Here is a 26010-nt window from a genome sequence, read left to right on the forward strand (position 1 = left end):
ACACTGTACTGAACAATCACTACTAATTTTAATCCTATGTATTTGATTGCTAGATTTCTTGTTTATCTTATCTATAACATAAATATGCACTGCTTAAAGTTTAATTACAATGCTTTAATCCTCTTGCTTTCTTATACCTGGGAAATCTTAAATCAAAATTTTAAACATCACATCTCTGGCCTCTGAATACACAATTCCACAGAACTCTTGCCCAAGTCTTAGGCTGAATTTCCTACTGTCCGGTGGACTCCTCCACATTTTTCTCATAAGCTATCATATCAATAAGAGCCAAGTCCTATTACTTTTACATATAATTTTCCCCAGATTTCTTACTTTGCATTCTCATTTTACGTTCCTAGCTTAGATGTATAATCACATCTTAATTAAACTAAGAGTCTCCTACCTGTTTTTCCTAATCTCTATTTTCACTTTTCCAACATACTCTGGAGCCGCAGTTGGTTTCTTAAAACTAAATTGCTCATTTTTACCCAACTGCCTAAAAATAGTTGATGAATCCTTCACAACAATGGTTCTTAACTCATCCCCCACTTTGATAACCTGAAAAAAGCCAAACATCTAAAACTTGGTACATAATATCATCAAATAGTCGCAGATACTCAGACGCTCATCTTCCAGTCAAAAAGGAGTTTAAGAATTCCCATATAAAATTCATACTCCCTGGATAACATCAGTTTTAAGATCTTGTCCCATAATACTTTCTGGCATCATTACCTTTCATATTTTTACAATTATCCTATTCGTCACACATAACTGAATGTTTATCACTCCTAAAACATGACATATACTCTATCACATTTAATCATGCTATCTTTTTGGCCCATAAAACCCTCCCAATTTCTCCTTTTGTTGATGGATCACTCATTTATGTGCTGATAACCACACTAACTCCACTATATATTTCAGTTTGCCTCCAATTAGATCTAACTCATATGTTTACTGTCTCTGATGAGAAGCTTCATGAAAACAGAAACTCTGTTATTCTTCTGAGTCCCTGAAGTGTGTAGCACAGTGTTAAAATGACTGCTGAATAATACAATGAACGAATAAACCAGGATGACACTGAAGTGAGCCAACATCCTTCTAGGGCTATGAAATGTTCATGGCAATTAATTGAGGATAGCCGTTTAGAGCTGCTAGTGAAAATCTTCTGCATAATTTACCTCCCTGGAAAGAATCATCTTTTATACTTTGGTCAAAAACATATATAGTTTTTCTTCTACTAAAATGCAGAAGCAAAAGAAGTATTTTCTTTGTTTTAGCCATACGATATATATTTGTCAACTCTTAAAAACACATTTTCTTTAATAAAATCTGCAATCTGATTTGATTTAAACTTATCTTTATGCAGAAAATTTTAATTATGCAAGGCTGGAGTTGATTACCATAGAACTTAGGCTGTTTGGCCTTAAAAATATTAACTCTAAGATGAATACAAGAGAGGTCTTCAAGTATCAACAGATTGTCATAGAAAAGGGGAAGGTAATGGAAAGTAAGTATTAACAAATGAAGTAAATTTCTTAAAACTACAGATGAGGACAATATAAAGAGTAAACATAATGGATCCATTTAAGCAAGACTATGTGAAAAGTTTTTAATGGATGATCACATAGTCTTAACTATCTGCCCTGGATAATTAAACCTTTGAAAAACATTTTATAGTCCTATTGTAATAAGCGTATTTCACTGAAAATGCTGGTCAGTATGTAAACATGAAATGATGTAGTAACATTTTTTTCTCATCTGTAACCCGTAATACCTTCCAAGTACCCAACTATCATCAAACATATTTCCTTTACTCAGATGATAAAAATCATTCCAGATATAAAACACATTCATTCAAATATTACTTATAATGGAATTAAGAGCTGAATAAGCTCTCTAAAAGACACAGCTTCAAATTAATTTGTGACTCAAAAGTAAAAATTTTATCCAGTGTTAAAAAATTTTAAATAAACTCTATCTACTTTGGCTCTTCCAATGTTTCCTCCAAAGGACAGTTTAAGACTTAAAAATTAACATTTTAAAAATTCAGCTACAGCAAAGTAGAGGACAGTTCGATAATCCAAAGAAGTCAACATCATTTAAAATTGTACATACAAAGAAGCACACTCCAACGATTTTTTACTTCTTAGATATTAAAACACATGAAATCAGAAAGTCAAAGTTATGGGACAGTTAGGACAGGTAGTGACCTCTGATCAAGTATTTCTGATTTATGTTGAAAATAAAATATTTTTAATTAATACATATTTTTTATTTTGGTGTTATGGCATTCAGCAATGTGCTTTAAAATCTATGTATTTTTAACATTTCTGAGAAAGACTAGCATGTTTATGTACATGTGATTACTTTGGTCTTTCTTGGGGGATAGCTTTCAAATATGTCCTGCAGTAGATAAGTTTTTTGGTTTAATTTTACAGCTACTATTTGCTATAATTAGTCTTAATAAAATATTATAGAAAAAGATTTTGAAAAAATTAGATTGACATAAATTTTAATGTTGCCAAAAAGATAAAAATATAAGTTCAGTTTATTATTTGCATGTTACATATCTACCCTTGTTTTGTACCCAATTTTGAATGAATGTATGAACAATACTCACTTTTCATTTTTTAATCAATAAGATAATCAGGCTAAATACTGAATGGACTTGGTAACAAAAAATATCTTACTATGTAAAAAAGAAAAAAAAAAGAAAGCTAAAATGATGGGACTTACATTTTTACTACATGTATATTATTATTCTTGATAACTATTCTACAGGGGAGAAGATGACAGGCTAAAATGTCAAGCTAATCTAATTTTATTCCACTATTTATTAGTTAGGAGTACGGACCTTGGAAGTAGATTTCCTGGCATTGAGTGCCAGGGCTTGGTCACTCAAAAGTTAAGGGAATCTGAGCAAACTGTTCTTTCTGCCCTACTTTCCAAATCTGTAAAATGGGATCCATAATGGTAACTACATTTAGAGATGATGTATTACTTGTGAAGGGCTGAGAACAGTTGAGTGCCTGAAACAGGACACAAAAATGGTTAGCTAATATTAGTATTCATATTCAGCAAACTTTTGGCTCCTAGGATTGAGACAATTCATTCTAAGCTACAGTATTTTAAATGTTTGTGTCACAAAATGATGACATAAAAAACTCTAAGCAGGCCAGGCGCGGTTGCTCACGCCTGTAATCCCAGTACTTTGGGAGGCCAAGGTGGGAGGATCACGAGGTCAGGGATCAAGACCATCCTGGCTAACACGGTGAAACCCCGTCTCTACTAAAAAAATACAAAGAAATTAGCCGGGCATGGTGGCAGGCACCTGCAGTCCCAGCTACTCGGGAGGCTGAGGCAGGAGAATGGCATGAACTCAGGAGACGGAGGTTGCAGTGAGCTGAGATCGCGCCACTGCACTCCAGCCTGGCCGACAGAGCGAGACGACTCCGTCTCAAAAAAACACAAAAAACAAAAAACAAAAAACAAACTCCAAGGAATAGAGGTGGAATCTAAGGAACTAGTATTAACTTAATAATTTTCGAGCTATTCCTAGGGTGGCAACTATTGCAAAGGGATCTATCTAAGCATTTTGATAGTGGAGCCAAACTTTTTACAGAGATTCAATGGTGGCAGAAAACACAGCAAATCCCTTCTACCAATACCAATGATCCAAAAAGCCTAGTTCTTAGAAACCAGTATATATGCATCTTCAAAACCCCTTTTCACTGGGGTTTCGTTTTAGAAGTCTACTTAACGGCCTACATCACAATAATTAACTAAAAGTAGCCTTACTAAACCACGAAAATACCATGCCATATTCTTGTTCTTTCTAAGCTCTGGTTCAAGAAACCCAAAACCTTAGAAGCAGCATTCATCTTTGTAGGAAACCCTGAACAGCCTAAATTTATTAAATCATATCTGAAAGACTATAATGAATCTTGTTTAAAAACACACACACACACACAAAGTAAAGAATACAAGCATCACCTACATATATTGTAAGAAAATATATGAGTATTACTCTATTACCTCACTACTGCAATACTAATATGTAATCTGTCTAGTTTTGTAGTTTTTCCCTTCATCACTGTAGATGAAATGCAATAATGTATTTAAGAAAGCCAAATTTCATAAAATACTTTTTTAAATTGTACATATCATCCTATTCAAAAAGAACAAACAGGCAGACTACACAAAAGTACACATACAACAACAACAAACACCTAAGAGACCTAAATCCTCTCAATGAATAAACAGCTCACATGCACACCTGGATGGGTTTTTTCACAATTATGTATACAAGAAAAGTGATTTTTAATCTATTGGTATTTACTGAGAAAATATTAATGTATCCTGGTCTTCCATTTATGGGTATGAATTCCTTCTGAGAGAAAGATTTCTAAATTTTAATTAATTTTGCTTAGTCCTTTATCCACCCCACCCCCTTCCTTTTTTGGGCCATTGTTCAAGGCCAAATTAAATAATTACATACATCTGGGCTAAGGTCACCGTTTCAAACCACTCTGGGCTACTAGCACCTGCAAACAACTGACAGTTTCAAAAGTTTAAAGCAGACAGTGGGAAGAATCTGTAATGTACCTGTTCATAAGCTGGTTTAAGTACTTACCTGAAAACAAAAGCTGGGCAAAAACTTAAAATTAGCAAATAAATGCAAGAATTTAACTAATTGTCCTGCACAAATTGAATTACAAGGTTGATAATTCTAGTTGATGAAGGAAACTTCTACTTTATAAAGATTTTCAGCTAATTAATGTAGAGAAGGAATATGTGAATTAGGGGAGAAAAAGCAATATTTGCAACCCACTAGTGAAATTAATTAAAGCAGCAACCATTAGTGTATACTAAAATCATTAGCAGAAAAAAATGTAATGAAAGGATCAGAAGGTCAACACCCAAATCCACAAAAGTCTTAAAGCATCATTAAAATCACTAAAAGTGGGGCAACCAGATACTAGATGTCTCCTACTGAGACACAATAGGAAGCACAAGAAGCACTTAAAAAAAGAAAAAAAGAAGAAGAAGAAAAAAAAAACAGGCTCTAAATCTTATCAAGCCTTTGGAACTAACTTTAAGTTTATATAAGAAACGCAGCAGATAGAGGAACAAGTTAACATGACACTCTAAGGAAACAGCAAGGCTAGTCTAATCTGTGAAACTTTCTAAAAGGATAACCATGTCACTTCATAAGTAAACGGATGTGAGATTGGGAGTAGAGAAAGGAAGAGGACTATTACAGACTGAAACAGACTAATGAGATAAAACAACCAAATGCTATGTGCGGCCCTCCATAGGACCTTGTTCTGCACAAATCAAACTTTAAAAGCATTTTCAAGATAATTGGGGAAGTTTTAATGTGAGTTGGGTATTTGATGACATTAAGAAATCATTGTCAATTTTGATTAAGTGTAATAATCATATTATGGTTTGGTAAGAAAATGTAATTATTTTAGAGATACTATGGTAATATTTGAGAAGACATGTCATAATGTCAAGGATTTGCTTTTGAATACAAAAGAAAAACTGAATAGATAAAACTAAGTGTCAGCGCTATTGAACCAAGATGACAGGTGTATGGGATTCGTTATATTAGCATACAGCTTAAATCTCTAATAATAAATTAATAAATATTACCAAATGAATAACCCATACAAATGTAACAAAGAAAGAAAATCAAAATAAGTTTTCCAGTTAATTTTATGTATCACAAATAGATAGAAAATAAAAAATTCAGTTTAACAGCTAATTAAAATTATGCCACCAGAACTGTACCAAAATAGATTTAAATGACATTAATTAAGTCACGAGTTATTTTCTGTGTCAGTAATTCTCAACTCTTGCTACACAGTAAAACCATCTTGAGATCCTAAAAACATAGGAATGCCTGTGACCCACTCCAACTATTCTCAGTCTGGGGTAGAATTTGGTGACTTCAATGTGCAGCAAAATTTTGAAAAACAATGTTCTATAAGACCCACATGTTTATCTTTATGAATAAATGTTGTATCTGTTCATAATGATAACTATTTTAACGTCAATGATTTCCTACAAAAGATCTGCTTTGCCTTTCTTTTTAAAAACTTTATGATGAGAATGCCTGTTCCTCAATTTGAAATACAAGGAAAGCTCTAAAATAAATATTCTTTGTACACACTCTCTCTCCTAATTTTTAGAATGCAGACAACATGATCATGAAAAATTACTTCCAGCAACTTTTCTAAGTGATCTACCCCTTAATAAATTAACTACACCTCTTAACATGAGAAAGCAATTATGATATCTCAATTTATAATCTGAAGGATTTTTGATCACCGTGTTCTCTGAAACAGAATATGTGAATGACTAATAGTCTGCCACGTTTGTGATTACGTATTTAGATGTCAGATTTTTAAACTCATTACAAAGTACTCAGTCTCCTTTCTTGGAACAAATTACATTTTCTGAGACACTATGATACCTAGCATTGAAGGAAACAGAAAAGCCAGATATAAATGTTAGTCTTAAAAAAGTACTGTGTAAAATAAATCAATTTAAATTTATAGTACTGATTCTAAAGTAATTAAATTCAGTCAAATAGCTAGATCTAATATAAAAATCATACAAGGTAAAGAAAGCCCAACACAAATATTTAGCAAAAGAGTATCACCTTATATTTGTGTTCTTACAAAATTTTTGAAACAAATTCAATTATTTCATTTTGAACAAGTACTGTTTCAGGAAGACTGAGCAGCAAGTTAATCCCATCAATACTAGTTTGTTGAAGTCATCTGATTAAATAATTAGAGGAAAAGATTTAGTTACTATTCTAAAAGGCATGTCCTCACTTATGGGATATTGGGTATCACTGTAAACAATGTTTAAAAAGCAAAAATAAAGGTGGAAACTGAGATCAAATATTCACCAAATGTGTGAAGAAGAAAATAGTGTCTTCATGTGGTACAAATGAATACTTTGGGATTGAGATCAATTATTTAAAAAGGTAAGATTATTTAAACATACTTTTCCAAAAACTGACCTAACATATGTGAATAAAGCTGAAGGCTTGGCTCATCCAAAATATGCATATTAATATCCTTACTACCCATTTTAAAAAAATTATTGTACATCCTAACAGAAAGAATGCAGGTAAGCAATTTAGAGAATTGTGACTGTCAAATAAACATTTAAAGACTGCAAACTAAATCTTAACAGAAATTAAAATAATAGACATTTTCCTATCAAATTAATCTTGTGAAATTAAAAAATAATATGCTGGTAGGGGAAAAAGTAGGACACCCAGCCTCATATATAATTAATGTTAGTTTAAGTTAATATCACCTTTAGATGAAGAAATTTGCAAATAATGTCTTTAACATTTTCTTTGACCCAATAATTCTAATTCTAGGAATCTAATCTAAGAAAATAATTTGAGAGGCAAAAAAGTACAAGGGTGTTTTAATAAAAAGTATGGAACAGCCTACATGTTCACTTTCAAAGGTACAACATATCCACTAACATGCTACGCAGGTATTAAAACTATCTTTTAAAACAAATTCTAAGTAAAATGTCAATTACAATAAAAGATAATGCAAATCTGCAAATACAGAGCAATTTTAATTTTGTACAGAAACATGTATTTACATTAAAAATATAAAAATAAATGGTTATCTCTTGTGAATTATCAAAACTTGGGTCCATTATCTGATTTTTAAAACCTTTCACTCACCTACTTTCAACCTATTTTTGAGTATACTTAAAAAGCCCAGTTATAACAAGATGCAAAAACATTAAAACAGATAAAAAATGAAGTCACTTAGGAAAGGCTAAACATTTTTTCCTTTTTCTTATGAGGCAGAGATGAAGAAACAAAAATGCATTATACTAAAAAATTCAACACAGAAGTGGAAAAAGACACTAGACAACTTTTTGGTGAAGGGAAAAAGACACTAGACAATTTTTTGGTGAAGGGAGGAACTTAATTTACATGCTTTTAATGTAAAAACGTAAAACACTTAAAAAATGAACAAAAGCTGTCAAGTATGGTGGCTCACACCTGTAATCCCAGGTCTTTGGGAGGCTGAGGCGGGCGGATCCCCTGAGATCAGGAGTTCCAGACCAGCCTGGCCAACATCGTGAAATCTCATTTCTACGAAAAAACACAAAAATTAGCCAGGGGTGGTGTTACATGCCTGTAGTCCCAGATGCTCGGGAGGCTGAGGCAGGAGAATCGCTTGAACCTGGGAGGTGGAAGTTGCAGTGAGCCGAGATTGTGCCACTGCACTCCAGCCTGGGCCACAGAGTGAGACTCTGTCTCAAAGAAAGAAAAAAAAAAAATGACTTTATTGTTGTTTTAAAAGTTTCACCAAGGTCATGAGATCACAAGGAAAATGCTGAAAAATTCCCGAGAAGAATCCAGGTGACTTCTAAACAAGCCTCCCACCCAGGATCCAAGCGCATCTAAGTATATTCAGATGGACAAATACACATAGCTCAGTATGGTCCAAAGAAGTGATTAGTAGTCCATTGTTAATGCTAGCTGGAGTTTCTCGGTATTTTATCTTTAAATTGTTTCTAAGAATTTCTCAACTTCTTAGAAACTATATGTAAAATCTTGATGACACCATCTGTTTTAATAAAGTAATGTATCTGTCAAGTGCCTAGCTGAATGCTTATGACCTAGAAGCCACTCAATAAATTCTGATTCTTTCTATAACAATGTCTATCAGTAAAGAGTTTAATAATCTATAGTAGTAATTATAAGCAAAAACCATGTTTCACTGTTTCACTCTTGACTTTGCCTTTAAAAACTGTACACTGTGAAATATTCAATCTTATTAACTTGAATTACGAATTCAGCTAGACACACACAGAGGGGTAGAGATTGTCAGGAAAGAGTGTAAGAGACCTAAAGCATCTACTGCAGTCATAAAAAACACTATGACTTGTGCTAGATATACCAGAAAATTCAAATAAAGGGTCAGATTTGTTTAAGTTGCCAGAATTAACAGGTAGTTAATTCTGATTAGTTACTAGAATCAAATATCAACTGCCTTAGAGTATCTTTCTCTACATATATAACACTTACAGATTTCAGATTCACAAACTGATGGCATGATTGTTATACACTCGGAAGTATTTCCAATAACTACTTCATTGTACGATGTTTTTCTTTTTTAAATGATGGACATAAACTAAACTGTAAAAGCTAGTTTGTCAACTATCAATTTTGAGTTCCATAAGTATAAAAATCATGACTTAAAGATAATCTTACAAATACTAGAAATCAAGAAATACATCAAATAAAAGGAGACTCTACAATTCCATCTTATAAAATCACTTTGCATATTTTACTTACAAAATAAGATTTTCCTTTATTTTTTTCTTCATCTTGATTTCACTCTATTAACTATAAGTTGCATATGCTTGCACTGTATTTTTTTAGGTGGCTCAAGTCCATTGTGGTACAAAGTAAAATATAAATGATTAAGACAAAATGCAAAGAAATAGCAAAATTAATTTTACAGAAAATTTCTTCCAGTTTGAATTGTTTAAAGGCCACTACAATAAGCTTCAAAAAAAAATCCCACATGCCTCCACCCATTATGTATGTTTTGTCTCTTAATATTTCACTGTTTCCATGCAATGCTAAATCCAAACAATCAGATCAGCACTGAAAAACACACACAAGAACTTCAGGCCTAGACTTAGGCATAGTAACATCAAGTTTAAAGTGTAACTATGGCATTAATAATTCAACAGTATTTCTTCATTAGAGCTTTTCTTCTTTTGTTCTGGGCGAGTGGCATGGAAGAGAAGCTGAAGGTATTAAAAGGAACAAAACTAACATAATTTTACTTAGAGTTACGGAGAACACTTTGGGTTGTTCTTAATAGTATTAATATGCCTTCTCACTTGAGAAAAAGAAAACTCATGAAACCTAACACAATTTGGTAAGGTCCAAAATGGAAGGATTCATTATACTTACTGGTACTTTTCCATTCGGCAAAATGGGAGAAAAGTGGTTAAGACAATAAAAATCATACCTAAGAGAGATGTCTCCTTGGCAAATGCTGCAGCAATAGCTGGGTCCAATGCAGGTTGTCCATCCCCAGACGGAAGATCAGGTCGAGTATAATCCCTACTTTTATCATTGTTGTATTTTACATTCAAATTCACAAGTTTGGAAAAATCAATCCTTAGGGTACAGCAGGCATTATAAATATTCTGACCATCTAGGGCCTGTAAAAGTGAATAAAGTACATCAGCAATCTTAAACAAAACATAAAAATTAGTGAAAGTATAATTTTAATAAAATTCAACAACAAAAACTCGAACTTAAAAGCTAGCAGGAAAAGGATTCCAATTTCATACATCAAATTTTGCTATTCCAGCTGTCCATGTATTAGTTTCCTCCAAATATTATCTTCTTTAAATAGAAAATGCTACTTCAACCTAAAATACAATCAGCTAAGCATCCATGCTAATACTTTTAATTGTAAAAAATTGCAAATATGTTAATTTAATTAAAAAACTAATAAGGATCACAAACAGGAAGTCCTGCAAAGTAGTACCACACTACTCTGCTCAATAAGGTTAATTTTATTATACATATATTTATTGCTGGATAGCAGTACTTAGATGATTCAGTACAGTTTTATAAGGTAACTGCTATTTGATGCCACATTGTACAAAGTTGCTTCAAACCAAATTATCCTAACACATAATAGCAATTCCCATAAAATGAGGCAAAAAAGAAAAAACTATTTTCCTTAACCTGAAATGTTCACCCCCAATCAGATTGTCTTGATGAAATTAGTAAATCCAATGTCATTCCAGAAAAGTTCTGAAACTGACAAGTGCCAGGTCTAGGATTAATTAAAAGCCTAGAGTCTTTTAGGTCATCTTAAGCAAGTTGTTTAACCTCTCTGAATCTCAATTTCTTAATTGGGAAAACAGGAATGATGACAATGGCTGTCATGGTTCTTCACAGGGTTATTATGAGGAGTAAACTAAAGATCACAAATGTGAAAATACAACATAAAGGACTATGTTACTGCTATGATTATCTTGTATTTTTTCTGCTCCTATATAATCACCATTTGTAGTTCAGCTGGATATAAGCTGGAAACAAACTAGAGAACAGGTGAACATACTGTTAACTTCTCATTAAAAGAATAAACATGTCGTGTTATGGAAAAAGTAAACCTCTACAGTTAGCTTAAGTATATAAAGCTTTTAATTCAAATATTCTCACCTCTGGGAATATAAAACCTTTTCTCTTAATACACAAATTTTTTACGTGACTAATTTACCTAGCTAAAAACTAACCTAGAAAATAATTCAACACAGGTTCATCCACTTCAATACAGCACTGGTAAAACCTCAAAGGGACTTCATACATATCAGGATATGAATTACATTTGGGTTAGGCAAGGTACCTATCATCACATAAAAGTGGAAGCCATGTATCAACTTTATCAGCCAGAATAACATAACTATTAATTCAACACCCTGGTGTAAAGGCAAACAAAGCACTGAAGATAGGTATTAATTTACTAATGTAGCATTCCTATAGGGAAAATGTAAAAGAATAGAATTGACGTTTCTACACAACAGGTAAGTATCAAAAGGAATAGCAAAATTCACTCTTAGGTGACTACTTCAATGTTATCAAAGAGAAAATGATACCTTATGAGAAAAGATCTGGCTTTGAGTCACAGTATCTAGGTTAATGCTAAAAGTGCTGATACAAAATTACTAAACCCACACTATATTTTTTAGGAGCTGAATTCTTTCCCAGCAATACTGAGGGCGACTGCCAAATTATCTAACAATTAATATGCCCATTGTTAGAAAGCCCTCCAGGAACCTTTGAAATTTTCTCCCTTTGAACATCAAAACAAAAACAAAAACAAAAACATAAATTTTATGTAGGTGGAAAATACACAAGTATACCTAAGGTACAAGAGCTAGAGAAATAAGCAAACAAGATGTAAATTAATCATCTGTTAGCAAAAGAGGAAAGAAATAGGAGTTGAGGATGCATGAGAACAAAAATCCAGGTATTTTAAATAGTTGACTAAAGTAGGTGACCACAAATAAGAAAGGGAGTAAAACCAAATTTAAAAAACATATGCAAGCTCACTTCAAGCTCATGTATTTGCAAAATCCCAAGAAAAGCAGTAGCACACAAACCAGTCCTGTGGTTCAGCAATCAGGAATGCGGTGATCTTGTTGGAGTTAAGATTTCTGACAGTAAAAGCTCAAGACAATTTGCAGAAAGACCTTCCAAATGTGCCTACTCACAGTGAAAGTTTAGACAGTAAGCAAAAACAATCAGAAAAAAAATTTTCATGTAAATTTGAAGTTTATGGCTAAAACATGGAAATCAAAACACAGGAAAGATATTAGGCAAAGAAAGCATAATTATAGCAGCACAATGAAACATTGCATATGGACTAAAAACATGAAAAGCCACAATAAAACCATTTCCATTTTTCAGAATGTTTACTATTTATAACTTACTTTTTTGAAGAGATTGTTGGGGATCAGATTTAGCACACGATGACAGAAACCATAACTTCCAAATTCTTTAAATATCTACTTTTTAATTTTTGGCAAGTCATGAAAAATTATCAAAATCAACAACACAAAATTAAGCTTATAATACTAATGTAATATTTCAGACTAATTATTTACCACTATCAACTCCACCCTGGTAGATTATGCAGGATTTTCCTAAAGCATCCTAAAACCACTGATTTCATCATAAATTCACCATTAATATGAATGTAAAATATACAGATTGTAAATTAAGCAGATGTCAAGCAGAATCTTTGCCCAAGATATTAGGAAAGGACAATTCCATTAGGTCTCTCAAAGAATCTGCATAAAGCAATGTGTACTCTGCAAGAAGGAAATGAATGACATAATCTTACTTTCACAAATGTTTTACCTCATATTTATTTTTATTATTAGTGATGAAATGGAATCTCCTGGAAGAAATAAATAATAAGAAACAACCCACTTATATGTTAAAATAAAATGATCATATAAACAGGACTTCCAGAAGACACAATATCACTGTCCAGTGTCAACTAGATATTCCTAATAAACACATAATGTTTCTGAAAAGCTGTTTCTAATAACAAAAACTAAAAAGAACCATTTCCTACTCATGTGTGTTATAATGTAAGGACTACGTAAAACAATTTTTAAATCCCAGGTGAAAAGGAGATTACATTAGCTGTCTTATTATACTGTTAAAAAGACTGGTATTTTTATGCATCAAGTAATTATACTCCTCAACATTACAAAAGCTGAATTAGAATGCCAAGAAGGCACATCTTTGCCTAATACACTACTTTCCAATAAATAAACAAGACTTTCTAAAAGGTATTAAGGTGTTTCCTTTAATAAATATGAGGATCGAATAAAATACTTTTTATAGATAATTAGGATTGTTACTATGACTTCTGATTTTCACCCTAAATGTCAATGCTTAATACAGCAGAGAATAAAGCAGACATGGTACTCAGAACTTACAGTCCAACAGAAAATATACACATTTAACAAATTAAAAATTGTATGTGTGGCACTGATAACTAAGAAAGGAAGGGATCTAATCTAGTTGAAATGTTACAGAGGACTTCTCTCAGAAAGAGACTTCTAAACTAATGCTTGAAAGACAAAGAGGAGCAGAAGTTGGGCATAAAGAGATGAAGAGAAAAAAATAGTATTAGCAAATGGAACAGCAATCTGTAAGATCAAGACATCAGAGAAAATACAGTGTATGCAAGCTATTTAAAGAACTCCAATATAGCTAAAAAGGCATGAGAGGAGAATGGAGAGGCAAGCTGAGGACTGATTTAGAGTTTTATAAGCCACGATCCATGATAAGAACTGTGGACTTCATCACAAGGACAAAAAAGTCACTAAAGGGTATTGTGATTAGAAGCAATATGACTTGAGGATGATATAATTCTTAGTACTCTGTGGAAAAATAATGGAGGCAGAGGAAGATGTCAAAATGGTGAGTTCAGTCAGAAGGCCAAGGAAGTAGAGACATGAAAGAGAACTATTACTACATCAATGCTACTCAAATCATGATTCACGGTCCAGCAGCCCAGGCCACTCTGCATGAATATAAGTCTGTGTCAAAATTTACGTCAATATCAACATTAAGTATACTGTTTGCTAGAAGTATGCTGATTTCAGTGTGACATACACTAACTACCTTGAGAGACCAGCATCTTGAATAACACTGGCTTAGACTGTAGTGGCAGCAAAAGAGTTGGAGAAAAAAGGCCAGATTCAACAAAAATTTAGGAGGTATAATCAATAATATCTAATGATAGGCTGGAAGGAAGGGGAAAAATACCATGTTTTCTGGCTTGTTAATGAGACTGAAGTTGGTATCTTGCACTTTACTAACAGTAGACACCAAAAACAGGAGCTGGATTGAACACACTAAGTTTGAAGATAATCATTAGACTGCCAGGTTCTTAGTGTGGGTCTCTTAGGAAAGGTCTGAGCTACAAAATGTGATGTGAACACTGTCTGAATCATAGAGGTCTAACAGAGCTGTGAGAGCAGGTGAGGCCTCCCAGGTAGAAGGGGAGTGACATGACAAGGAAGAAACAGTCAGAGGGGTAGGACAAATCTACGTGAGAAGTATCAGAGACCAGGAAGAAAGAGAATTTTAAGATAATGGTGCACAGTGTCAAATATTATCTAGATATTAAGTAAGACAAGGACTGAATCATACCACTAGCATTTAGCTACTCTAATAATCACTGGTGGCACTGGGGAAGAGTAACTTGGGTCAACAGTGCTAAAACCAAATTATAGTAAGTAGAGAAATGAGAATAAACACCAAGGATAGCCTACTTAAGTCATGAGTGAAAAGGGAGAGGGGAGGCAGGGTGACAGAAAGTATGTAGAGTTATTGATGGATGGATTGAAAGTTGAAGGTAAATTCATTTAAAATGAAAGAGGCTGAGAATACTTGAAACTGGTGAAATGTGGCCAACATAGAGAGAAACAAATGAGAAAGAGGGGATGACAGATAGTGCAGTCTCTTGAGAGGCAGAAGACGATAGGCTTTGGTGTTTATTGGTCTTAGATAACTAAACATCTATGCCTTTTATTAGAAGAGAAAGACAAGTGTGAGTATTAGCAGATTTTGCAAGAAAAACTGATGAAGCTTCCATGTGATTTTCTTCTTCAAGCAAGTGAGAGTGACGAGAGATATGGTAGAAGGGAAAATTTCTATCTGATAGAGGCATTGTGAAAAACAGAAAAACTGTTGACTGAAGAAATGTGAGGAGATTTTTAAACTAGAGTGGGGGCTTCTTTGTAGTTGATGCTGATGGATTTAAACTGGTACCAATTGTCAGATTATGTTATTATGTGATATTCTCTAGGTAAAGCCCAGATGCAAGCATGTAAAATGAACATTACCTTAGTTATCAAAAATGTAAATTTTACCAAAGGGTCTAGATTACAAGGTAATGGGGCAAAGCAAGTTTAGGAAACAAATTTATTTTTCCTTCCTAATAAGTGAAGTGTGAGTTCTGATACCAGAATAAGTACTTAATAAAACAATTATCTACTGTCTTAGAATTATAACTTTAAATCTTTGTCAAGAAGACCTGAGTGCATACCTGTGCACAAACATCAATATTATAGTTGGATGCTTGTATCTGTTCACAGAAGATTAAATGAAAATTGCAAACAGTTGACTTTAATTGAGGTACTTTTATGAGATTAAATGTAACCATGTATTACTTCAGACAAGATACACATATAAACTATTTTCCCCATAAGAATTATAGCTCAAATACAGTATAATCCCCAAATTTCATTTAATTGGTCCTCTAACAAATACTTTTCTTTGAGGTCAGAAGAGCAAGGAAAATATTCCACACCAAGAAAAATGTAGACTATATTTAAATGTTTGAAGTTGTGAAAAATGTCACAGAAACCATGATTTCTAGATTGTCTCCTAATCATAAAACCTCATACCACATTGATTTTGGTAGCCAGGGCATGTGAAAGGAGGATAATCATTTTTTGGAAAAAAAAGAATTCTAATTGTCAACCTATGCCTGAAGAGGAAAGCATAATAAGATTAGATTATACCTGAGAACCAGTGAGGAGCAGCATACTGAAAGGCTGAGACTGAAAAAATGTCTACCTTATAGGTAGTGTTCATTATAAGTAATTCACCTTTAAATCTTAGCATCATCTTGTAACAAAGGGGAAACCCTGTTTTGCTGATAACATAGAGTAGTGGTCAGAAAAAATGAGACTATAGCACTTGGTAAACTATTACAATTATGCTATTATTACTTGTATAGCCTTTCTGCTACCTACAACTAATTTTGCTCCAGAAATGAGGTTGTGAGGATGCAAACGCAACGAAACAATTATAAAAAATGGTCTGGGCTCCACAGAAGTAATCTTGATCTGGAGGAAGCATTTAAGTATTAGAGACAATAATTAATCTGAAACTAAAAGAACGAACGAAAGAAAGAAAACCAGTTAAGACAAATGTAAGCTTATTAAATGGTTTCATAATAATGGCTTAATAATGAATTTTTAATGGCTTAATAATGGAATAGTAATAATAATGAGATACTATGGCACAAAAAGTTAAAGAGACAGAACAAAAGTAGATTTCAGATATACAAACAGAAGATTAAGGTACTTGGAAGCAAAGATGTGGTTTGCAGTTTTCAGTGGCAGCCTTGACAGGAAATTTTACATTTCTCAATGACCTCACATCCTCCATAAATAACAATGACAAAAAAGATAAATGATATAAATAAAAAGTGACTAGAAACCTATTCATAAAATCTTTAAAAAAAGACATTAAAGATAATACATAATTTTAAATAAACTGAGAGCCTATCATAGCATTTGAGCCGCATCTGAGTGTTTCAGCCAAACTCTCTTGAAAACTAATTACTTTGAAATTCCCACTAAAAGCCACTTCAAATCTTATGCAGGTGCACATCCCCAACATAGTCCTGCTTTTTTCTTAAGAGTACAAACTTGTGTCCTTTAATTAAAAAAAAAAAAAAGCAAAATAATAGAAGCCTACATTATGGTTAACTACAACTATGATTTTCCTAAAAATAAGTATTTCTTTTTTATGACAAATATTAAGGTTTCTTAATATTATTTTAATGCTATCAGTTTCTACTATCTATACTGCAAGATATCATTAAGTATATATATATTTTTTACATATACATTTCAATTAAAAAAAATCACCATCTCAAAAGAAAGACTTACTAGTTTTGCTTGTTGAGCATTTACTGGATCACCATACTGGAGCAAAGCTTGAAACTGGTTGTTTTTTGTAAATGTGATTATCTTCAAAACAGCACCAAACTTAGAAAATATCTGTTAAAACATTAAAAATAAAACGTTACTTATTTACTATATTATTATTTCTCTAATTTATAGGTAATTATGCAGATTAAACTTACTTGGTGAAGAACATCAAGTGTTACAGGGTAGTACATGTTGTCAATAATTATTCTAAGTACTGGACTCTGGGCTGGAGTCACTGCACTCTCGCTAACTGTGGTGCCACTAAGAGGAGTATTTGCTGTCTGGACAGCTGTCACAGCTTGAAGAACTGCTTGAGCACGCTGGAAATTAATATTATGTAGTTTAGAAACATACCCACTATTGTCACATACTTTGCTACCTGTTACACTACTAGTTCACTTTGTTCCTAGAACTTACACAGATTAAACAACATTTAATGGCCACTCAACAAATATTTTTAAGCACCTGCCATGAGCCAGGTACTACCTGTTTAATAAATCAAATATTCTACTAGTATTTCATTCAAAAAAATTATCCAGGCTTTGAATCAATGTTGAACAAGCAAAGATATGATATATAATTTATTCTCAAAAAACAAGATGTAGTTTTACAGACACATGTATCATCAGAAAATGTTTTAAACAGAAATTTAGAGAACAATAAAACTTTAACATTAATCACTCCATAAAACAGTTACATTGTAAATCTCAACAAGGGGGTTACTGAATTATCCAAAAGAACTCCCATAAAGCTTATTATTTCTAATACAATCTTAAAATAGGAACGTGCAGAAAATACATTTTTCATACTACACTTAACTTCTGATACCAAAATTTTTAGAATAGAAATCGATGTGTAGTCCAGTCCAAAATCAAAAAATTCTCAGGTAAACTTCAAGATATTATATGAAGGATATTTCCCATACATTTTACGGTATCAAATACACCATCAATTATAAAATGCACTATTGTTTTAAGTATGACTAATAGATGTTGCCAATTGAACTACGGAAGATAGACTACTGTAGGACACATCAAATTTCTGAGATTTTAAAATGTGAAAAAATATAACCATAAAATTGAATAAACACAGTATTTGTAGGAAATCTTCCAATCAAATATTATGTTAAATGCTCCAAAAGACTGCCTTTATTACTATTATCCCTTTCCTATTATTATTATGACAGAGTCTATGATAAGGACATAATTTCTTTCTACCTTATCTGTGGTCAAAAAACAACAAAGGCAAATAGTTCTAAAGTGTAACAATGACAAATACCACAAATACCTATACATAGCTTTACAGTTTGAAAAATCTACATTAACAGTTAATGAAAGAGAATACAAAAGAATTAAGATACTTAGGAGAATAAACAAGAACAGTCATTTTACTAAAACATTATATAATCACAGATCACATGGCTTGAGAGTCCAGATACATATCTACACAATCATTTAAATGTTACTTAATTTTATCTATAAATTTATGTATTAGCCAAAATGACTTACTAAAACCCGACATTTTGAAATGTAATAGATTATTTATTTTAGTAGACATCTTGATACTACTATTGAAAAACTAATTGTAAATTGGTAAAATTAGATTTATAGAGCAGTAGCTATTCAAATGTTTAAATATATTTAAATATTTTAAGTAGCTCATTGCAATATTATCTTCATTAGTGAACATGTTCTTACGGTATTTATCTATAATAACAAGCATAGACTACCACAACTTAGAAAAACACTAACATCTACTGCTTCAAATAATAAAATGTGTTTTTTAAAATAGGAATCCACGATCATGGTATAAAAGTGGTGTAAAAGATTAAAAATTCCCCTGTAACTCTGTCATCCATTCTATTTTCCCCTACCAACCCCTTACAGTATTATCTTAGGTATCCTTCCAGAGACACTAGCTACATCTACAAGCATATATATATATATACACACACACACACACAAATATTATACTTATTCCATACTTTTTTCTCCAATACTATTCATATTTTATTCAATACTATTCATACTTTTTAATTCAATACTATTCATACTTTTATTTAACACTATTTATTGTTCTCTATCTTCCTTTTATGGCTTAACAATCATGTTCTCCCACACCAGTAACAAATTACTTCATACATTTCTTTATGATTTCATTTTTTTAAAGACTTCATATATTTTTTTCTTATAATTCATGGAGCAGAGTTGGCTTGCCAACATAGACTTTAATAAAACTTCTTACCAAAATATTACACACAGAGAGAAAAGGACACAAAACCTAAGTATAAAGCTCCATAAAATACCACAAATTGGACATTTCTGTGAAATAACTACCCAGATAAAAAAACGACATATTATCAACACTCTGTAAGCCATATTCATGCTTCCTGCATGTTACAAAAATGGAATCGTATCAGATGTATTCTACTTAGGTTTGGCTTCTTTCAGTAATTATGATGTACACTATCCATGTTCTGCATGTAGCAGTAGCTTGTCCACTTTATTTACCATACAATATTCCGACCGGGCATGGTGGCTCACGCCTGTAATCCCAGCACTCTGGGAGGCCGAGGTGGGTGGATCACCTGAGGTCAGGAGTTCGAGACCAGCCTGACCAACATAGAGAAACCCCATCTTTACTAAAAATACAAAATTAGCCTGGCATGGTGGTGCATGCCTGTAATCCCAGCTACTCAGGAGGCTGAGGCAGGAGAATTGCTTGCACCTGGGAGGCAGAGGTTGCGGTGAGCTGAGATCACGCCATTGCACTCCAACCTAGGCTTGAAACTCCATCTCAAAAAAAAAGCAATATTCCACTAAATGAATACACCATAACATATTCTGCTGCTGTTGAACATTTGGATCATTTATAGTTTTTTGGACTACTACATACAGTGTTCCATGAATTTTCTTGGACATATCTTTTAACATACATATGTATATATTCTCAGGTATGTTAACTAGGAGCGAGTTTACTCCTCCTAGGAGTAAACTTTGAGTTTATGTCAAAGAATAGTATATGCTCAACTTTAGCAGATATTCCAAGTTTTCAAAACTGGCTGTCACCAATATTTTATTACCCATCCTTTTAATTTTAGCCACTCTGGTTATGTGCATAGCAGTATCTCATTTGGAGTTAAGGCTCTCAATCCAAACCTAATCTACTCTTTGCTTATCAGGGGATAGCTTTCAGGGGAAGTAATAGCTAAAGGGAGACCTCAAGATATTTAACACTGGTCATGTGAAATGTGAGGTGGAGGAAGGTTGGTGCAAAAGGCAGGCCAACCCACAATATTCCATGCATGAGAGCAGTGACATAATGGCAGCAAACAACTAACATCAGGAGAAAGCATGCCAGGTTACAGGATACACCATTACTTTTGGGACAGAAGCATAAGCAAATAGGGTGGAAGTAGAACAGAGGACAAAGAGCAGTAATCTCAGAAAAGGCCTTTACCCTGAGCATGAACAGGACCTACTGCATGGGAGTAACTTAGATATGTGCATTTGAGAAAGATACGCACTGGCTGTACTAGGCAGAAAAAATTCCAAGAGGGAAAAGAAAAAGAAAGTAGTTTATAAAGATAACTGTTGTAGTAATATAGCCAACAGATGAGTGTGTCTGAGCAATACAAGTAGCAGGAAAGATGGAGAAAACCAGGCAGATAATTAAAAAGTGTGAACTAATAGGACCTGGTGATTTCAAGAAGGGATGTGGAAGAATTCATGGTTAATGCATACTCATTTGCATGTCTTCTATTATGAAACCCTATTAAAATGCCTAGAAGTGAATGAATATAAAATAAACAAACAAGGGAGGGAAGGTCATCATTAGCTGAGAATAATTTTATCAAATTCCTGGAACACAGAAAATGAATGGAACCAAACAGACTGGAGACACAGTGAACACACAGCAAACAGGAGTTATATTGGTAGCAGTCACAGGAACCAAATTAGAAATTGGCAGGTTCACAGGAGGAGGGAGTGCGTGAAAAATGGATGAACAGAAAGTCTAGTTCATTAACAAAGAGCTAAATTTCTCTTCTCCCTCCTCTGACCAACTTGTACCCTCACCATCGAACAACAATAACAAAAAAAACCTCTCTCTTAAAGGCACCATAATTTCTTTCTTTCTTTCTTTCTTTTTTTTTTTTTAAGAGACTGGGTCTCATTTTGATGCCGAGGCTGGAGTGCAGTGGTGTGACCAGTTCACTGCTGCCCCGAACTTACCTCAGTCTCTCAAAGTGCCGGGATTACAGGCACGAGCCAAAGTGCCCTGCTGGTACCAGAAATTCTAAAGGGAGTTTTGTGACCCAGAATAAGAGCTCTTTGGTATTTGGGGGGGATGGGAGTAACAGCTTGGTAGACACTCTTCATTACTTTATCCTAGAGGAAAGCAGACAACTTTAACAAAATATAATTGTCCATTCTGAAATATGAAGAGACAACAAACGGGGGATGAAGAGAGTGAGAACAAGATAAACATAAATGCTAACACTGAAAAAATAACTCAGCATAGAGTGATATATTTTTTAAATACTGTAATTAGTATCCTCAAAGTACTGCTGTCACAAGACATAACTGACTACAAAAAAAAAAGATGACCAAAGGAGATTGAAGGGCTTTAGAAAATTAAAAATAAAATTGTAAAAGCATTTTTTTCAACAGAAGAACTTTGCACTGATTATTCCTTCTGTCTCAAGTAAGTGGCTTATTCCCTAACCACTTTGAAGATCATTATTCAAATATCCCCTCTCAATGGGGCTTCCAACGGTCATCCTAAGTCCCCCTCCTCCACATCCATGTGTAGGCGCCAGCTTTGTTCTTTTTTTTGGCAGAGTCTCGCTCTGTCACCCAGGCCGGAGTGCAGTGGCGCATCTGGGATCACCGCAAGCTCCGCCTCCCGGGTTCAAGCAACTCTCTCTGCCTCAGCCTCCGAGTATCTGGGATTACAGACATCTGGCACCATGCCCAGCTAAAGTTTTTTTCTTTCCTTTTTGTATTTTTAGTAGAGACAGGGTTTTGCCATGTTGGTCGGTGGGGGGGGGGGGTCTTGAACTCCTGACCTCAGGTAATCCGTCCGCCTCAGCCTCCCAAAGTGCTGCGATTACTGGTGTGAGCCACCAAGCCTAGTCCCCAGCTTTATTCTTTACGTGTTCCTTTCGTTTAATCTTTTAACATGAGAATGTGCTTGCAAATTAAATAATAATGAAATAGAAATGGGACATTAAATGCCATTTTAAGAGGACACTGTGTGCGCTAAGGGAATAAGCCAAAGAAAGAAAGACAAACGACACATTATCTCACTTACATATGGAATCTAAAAAAGCAGAACTCACATTAGTAGAGAGTAGAAAGACAGTCACCAGAAGCTGGGGGAGGGAGGAATGAACAGGGAAAGGGGAGATGATGGTCAAAGTACAAAGTTTCAGACAGGAAGAATGGTTCTGGTGATCTGCTGTACAGCATGGCAACTACTGTAATGCATAATATTGTATGCTAATGAGTTGACTGATGGCTGGCAGCCCCACTTCAGGATGGGGACTGGTCACCTGAAAGACCAAGGCATGATTAGAGGCTTATTATTCTTTGTACTATCCTATACAATAAACTAGTAAATCTCAGTAAATGTTTCCTTGAGTTCTCTGTGCTGCTCTAGCAAATTAACGAAATCCAATAAGGGGGCTGTGGGAACCCTAACTTAAAGCTGGTCAATCAGAAGTTCCACAGGCCTGACTTGCTGGTGTCTGAGGACATCTTGTGGGACTGAGCCCTCAACCTGTGGGATCTGATGCTATCTCCTGGCAGATAGTGTTGAAACTGAGCTAAGTTGGAGAACACTGTAGACCTGACTGCTTGCTTGCCATGTGGAAAAAAAATTCCCCCACATTTCTGGACGCAGAAGCCTTCTATGTTGATTGTTGTGGTGTGAGCAGAGGAAAAACAGTTTTTCCACATTCCACTGTATACTAAAGGAATTTTAAATGTTCTTACCATAAAGAAATTGTAAGTACTGAAAATGATGAGCATGTTAACTAGCCATATTTGATCATTCCACTATATATATGTATTAAAACATCACCTTGAACACCGTTAAGTATATACCATTATTTGTTAAAAATAAGTTAAAAATGCAAAAAAAAATCTAAGTAAAAAGAAAGAACAGCAGATATTTTCTTTTGGTATTCTTCCTCTTGATAATTATTAGAAGCATACATTCTTTTTCAAAAGAAATTAAAAATTCATCATCAAATTAAAAAAACAGCTGAAATTTCAGTCCTATTTTTTAGGTAAAAAGTTTTACAAGCTTATTTTTCATAAACTAAACCATTTTGTCACTTTGTAAAGTGACAAAAATCTATGAGGAATAGTTTTCCGTTACATTTTTATTAAGAAAAAGTCTGTATTTTACTGACAGAGAAAGACATCATTAGTTTTAAAACTATATTAAAACAGCGAAAAGTTTTAGATAATTACAGCAGTCTTATAATGTAGGTCAGAAAACATTCTAATGCTATTTTTAAATACATTAATTTTAAATAATATCTTCTACATTACATTTTTAAAACATCAATACATTCATATATTCTTCATTCTGAAGATTTGTTTTCCAGGAAAACCATTAACACATCTTCCAAAATTTTTTTTCCATAAGAAATTAAAACTTATAAAAAAAGTCAAATAACCAAAGGCACTGAACTTCATACCTTAAATTCTAAGCAGGAGAGTCGTATAAATAGTTTATGCTAATAACAAATCCTACCTGATAAGCTTCTCCACAAAAATTTTAACTTGCAACAAGAAAAAGAACATTTGATCAGGGGTTTAAAGGAATTCAAAATGACATAGTATTTAATACTCAGAAACATTCTGCATGAAAATACCTTAAAAATAACAAGAAAATGCCTATAAGGAACATCTGAACAGGTAAACATTTCCTTCCTATTAAAGTTTATGAGATTCATAATATGTTCTAGGCCATTTTATTTATGCACCTACACATACTTACTTGGTTTAATGTATTATCTGTCTTTAGTTCTTTGTGATTCGAGTACTGGATATATATCGGTTGGTTACGAAGATGAGGTGTCACGGCAGAATAGTAATTAACCATAGTAATAGCTGCTTCCTCAGTTGCTAGTTCCAAAAATGCCTGAAAATTTAAGTAGCACAATTTTTAATACTATAAATTCAAATAAAATTAATATCTGAGCAATCTATTCAGCTGATTTTAATCAATTATCTAGAATATAATCTTTCAAGTTACTTTTAAATAAGTAGAATTAGAAATCTCTTGTTGAAGTTTAGGTATACAGTTAAAGCTAACCTCAGAAGAAAGTTAGAACTGAGTACATGCTGCTTCTACCTTCCACCTATGATTTTTCACACCCACAAATCTATTCCCAGAGCAAATGCTAGAGAAAATGTAAATATTTTCTAGCATCAGAATTTTACCACTTCTACCCTAGAGAATATAAGATTTCCAAGTCATTTAAAAAGCAGTATAATTATACAGAGACAAAGAAAAACATTACAAATTAAATGTCAGATTAACATTAAGTATATAAAAGGGAGTGTTAAATTTCATAAATTACTCTAAATGGCATCATTTAATATTTTTAAACAAAATTGCATATTCTCATAAAGTAAGCTTAAGGAAAGATGCGACTAGTACTTCTACTGATTTCTGATATCCAAGACAGAGCCACAGTAAAAGAAATACTTCATTTGTATTTTCCACAATTTCATAACAATTACTCAATCACAGCCCTGAAGTGAATTCAAAAGGCAAAGTTTAAAAACTATAGTGATTCATTCAATTTGGCTACCTAGCATTAGTTTCCCACAGATACCTACTTGAAAAACTGAGAATATGACTTCTGTTCTTTAAGAAAAATAACCTACTATTTTCTCCCTTTTACAATTAATTCACATCTGCTGGATAGTTTGGGGTTTAACATTTCATAAACCCCAAAAAAAGTGTACCTGATTTTTTCCTTTCAGCATAAGGATGTTGGTCACCTTACCAAAAGGTAAGCCTAAAGCAATAACTTCAGTTTCTGTTACTTCCCCAGGTAATTTTCGAATATGAAGTACACGAGAAGGAGCACCATCCATTTTATCTTCTCCTTTAAATTTTTTGCTATCATTACCATTGGCTGAAAGACATTAAAAAATAGTCTTTATATATCAACAATAAAAGAATGTATGAATCTTCCTATTTATGTAAAAAACTACAAATTTCCAAAAAGAACTTAAAAACATATCTGAGAATACTTAAATAATTCTTAAAAATTCAAATGCTAGGCTTTCAAAGGAATAAAATCCCATCCACCTATTATTAAATGAAATTATCAATTAGTTAAGATTGCTGTTAATGTGTTTCTCAACAGTATTATAAAGAGTAATTATTAATAACATTAAAATGTAATCTCATAAAGAAACTGTCCAATGACTAGACTAAAGAATACAATCACAGTCACGTGCCACATTAACTACATTTTGGTCACTGAGAGGCCACATATACAATGGTGGTCCCATAAGATTATAATACCGTATTTTTATTGTACCTTTTCTGTTTAGAAACATCAATACTTACTACTGTGTTACAACTGCCTCCAGTATTCAGAACAGTAACATGCTATACAAGTTGGTTGCC

The 26010-nt window shown here is 33.3% G+C and overlaps 1 protein-coding gene across 4 annotated transcripts in view; it reads right to left on the bottom strand.

The window, feature by feature from the left end:
- PTBP2 (polypyrimidine tract binding protein 2) overlaps positions 1–26010 on the bottom strand; it is a 92739-nt gene that overhangs the window by 19675 nt on the left and 47054 nt on the right. For all 4 annotated transcript variants that reach the window (XM_007977870.3, XM_007977873.3, XM_007977872.3 and 1 more), the window contains exons 4-8: positions 25338–25510; positions 24361–24504; positions 17505–17669; positions 17308–17418; positions 10050–10245 (exon numbers count right to left, since the gene is read on the bottom strand). In XM_007977870.3, coding sequence (XP_007976061.1) covers positions 10050–10245; positions 17308–17418; positions 17505–17669; positions 24361–24504; positions 25338–25510 — 789 coding nt within the window. The remainder of the gene's footprint in view (positions 1–10049; positions 10246–17307; positions 17419–17504; positions 17670–24360; positions 24505–25337; positions 25511–26010) is intronic.

Source organism: Chlorocebus sabaeus, chromosome 20, assembly GCF_047675955.1.
Source record: "Chlorocebus sabaeus isolate Y175 chromosome 20, mChlSab1.0.hap1, whole genome shotgun sequence".
NCBI lineage: Eukaryota > Metazoa > Chordata > Mammalia > Primates > Cercopithecidae > Chlorocebus > Chlorocebus sabaeus.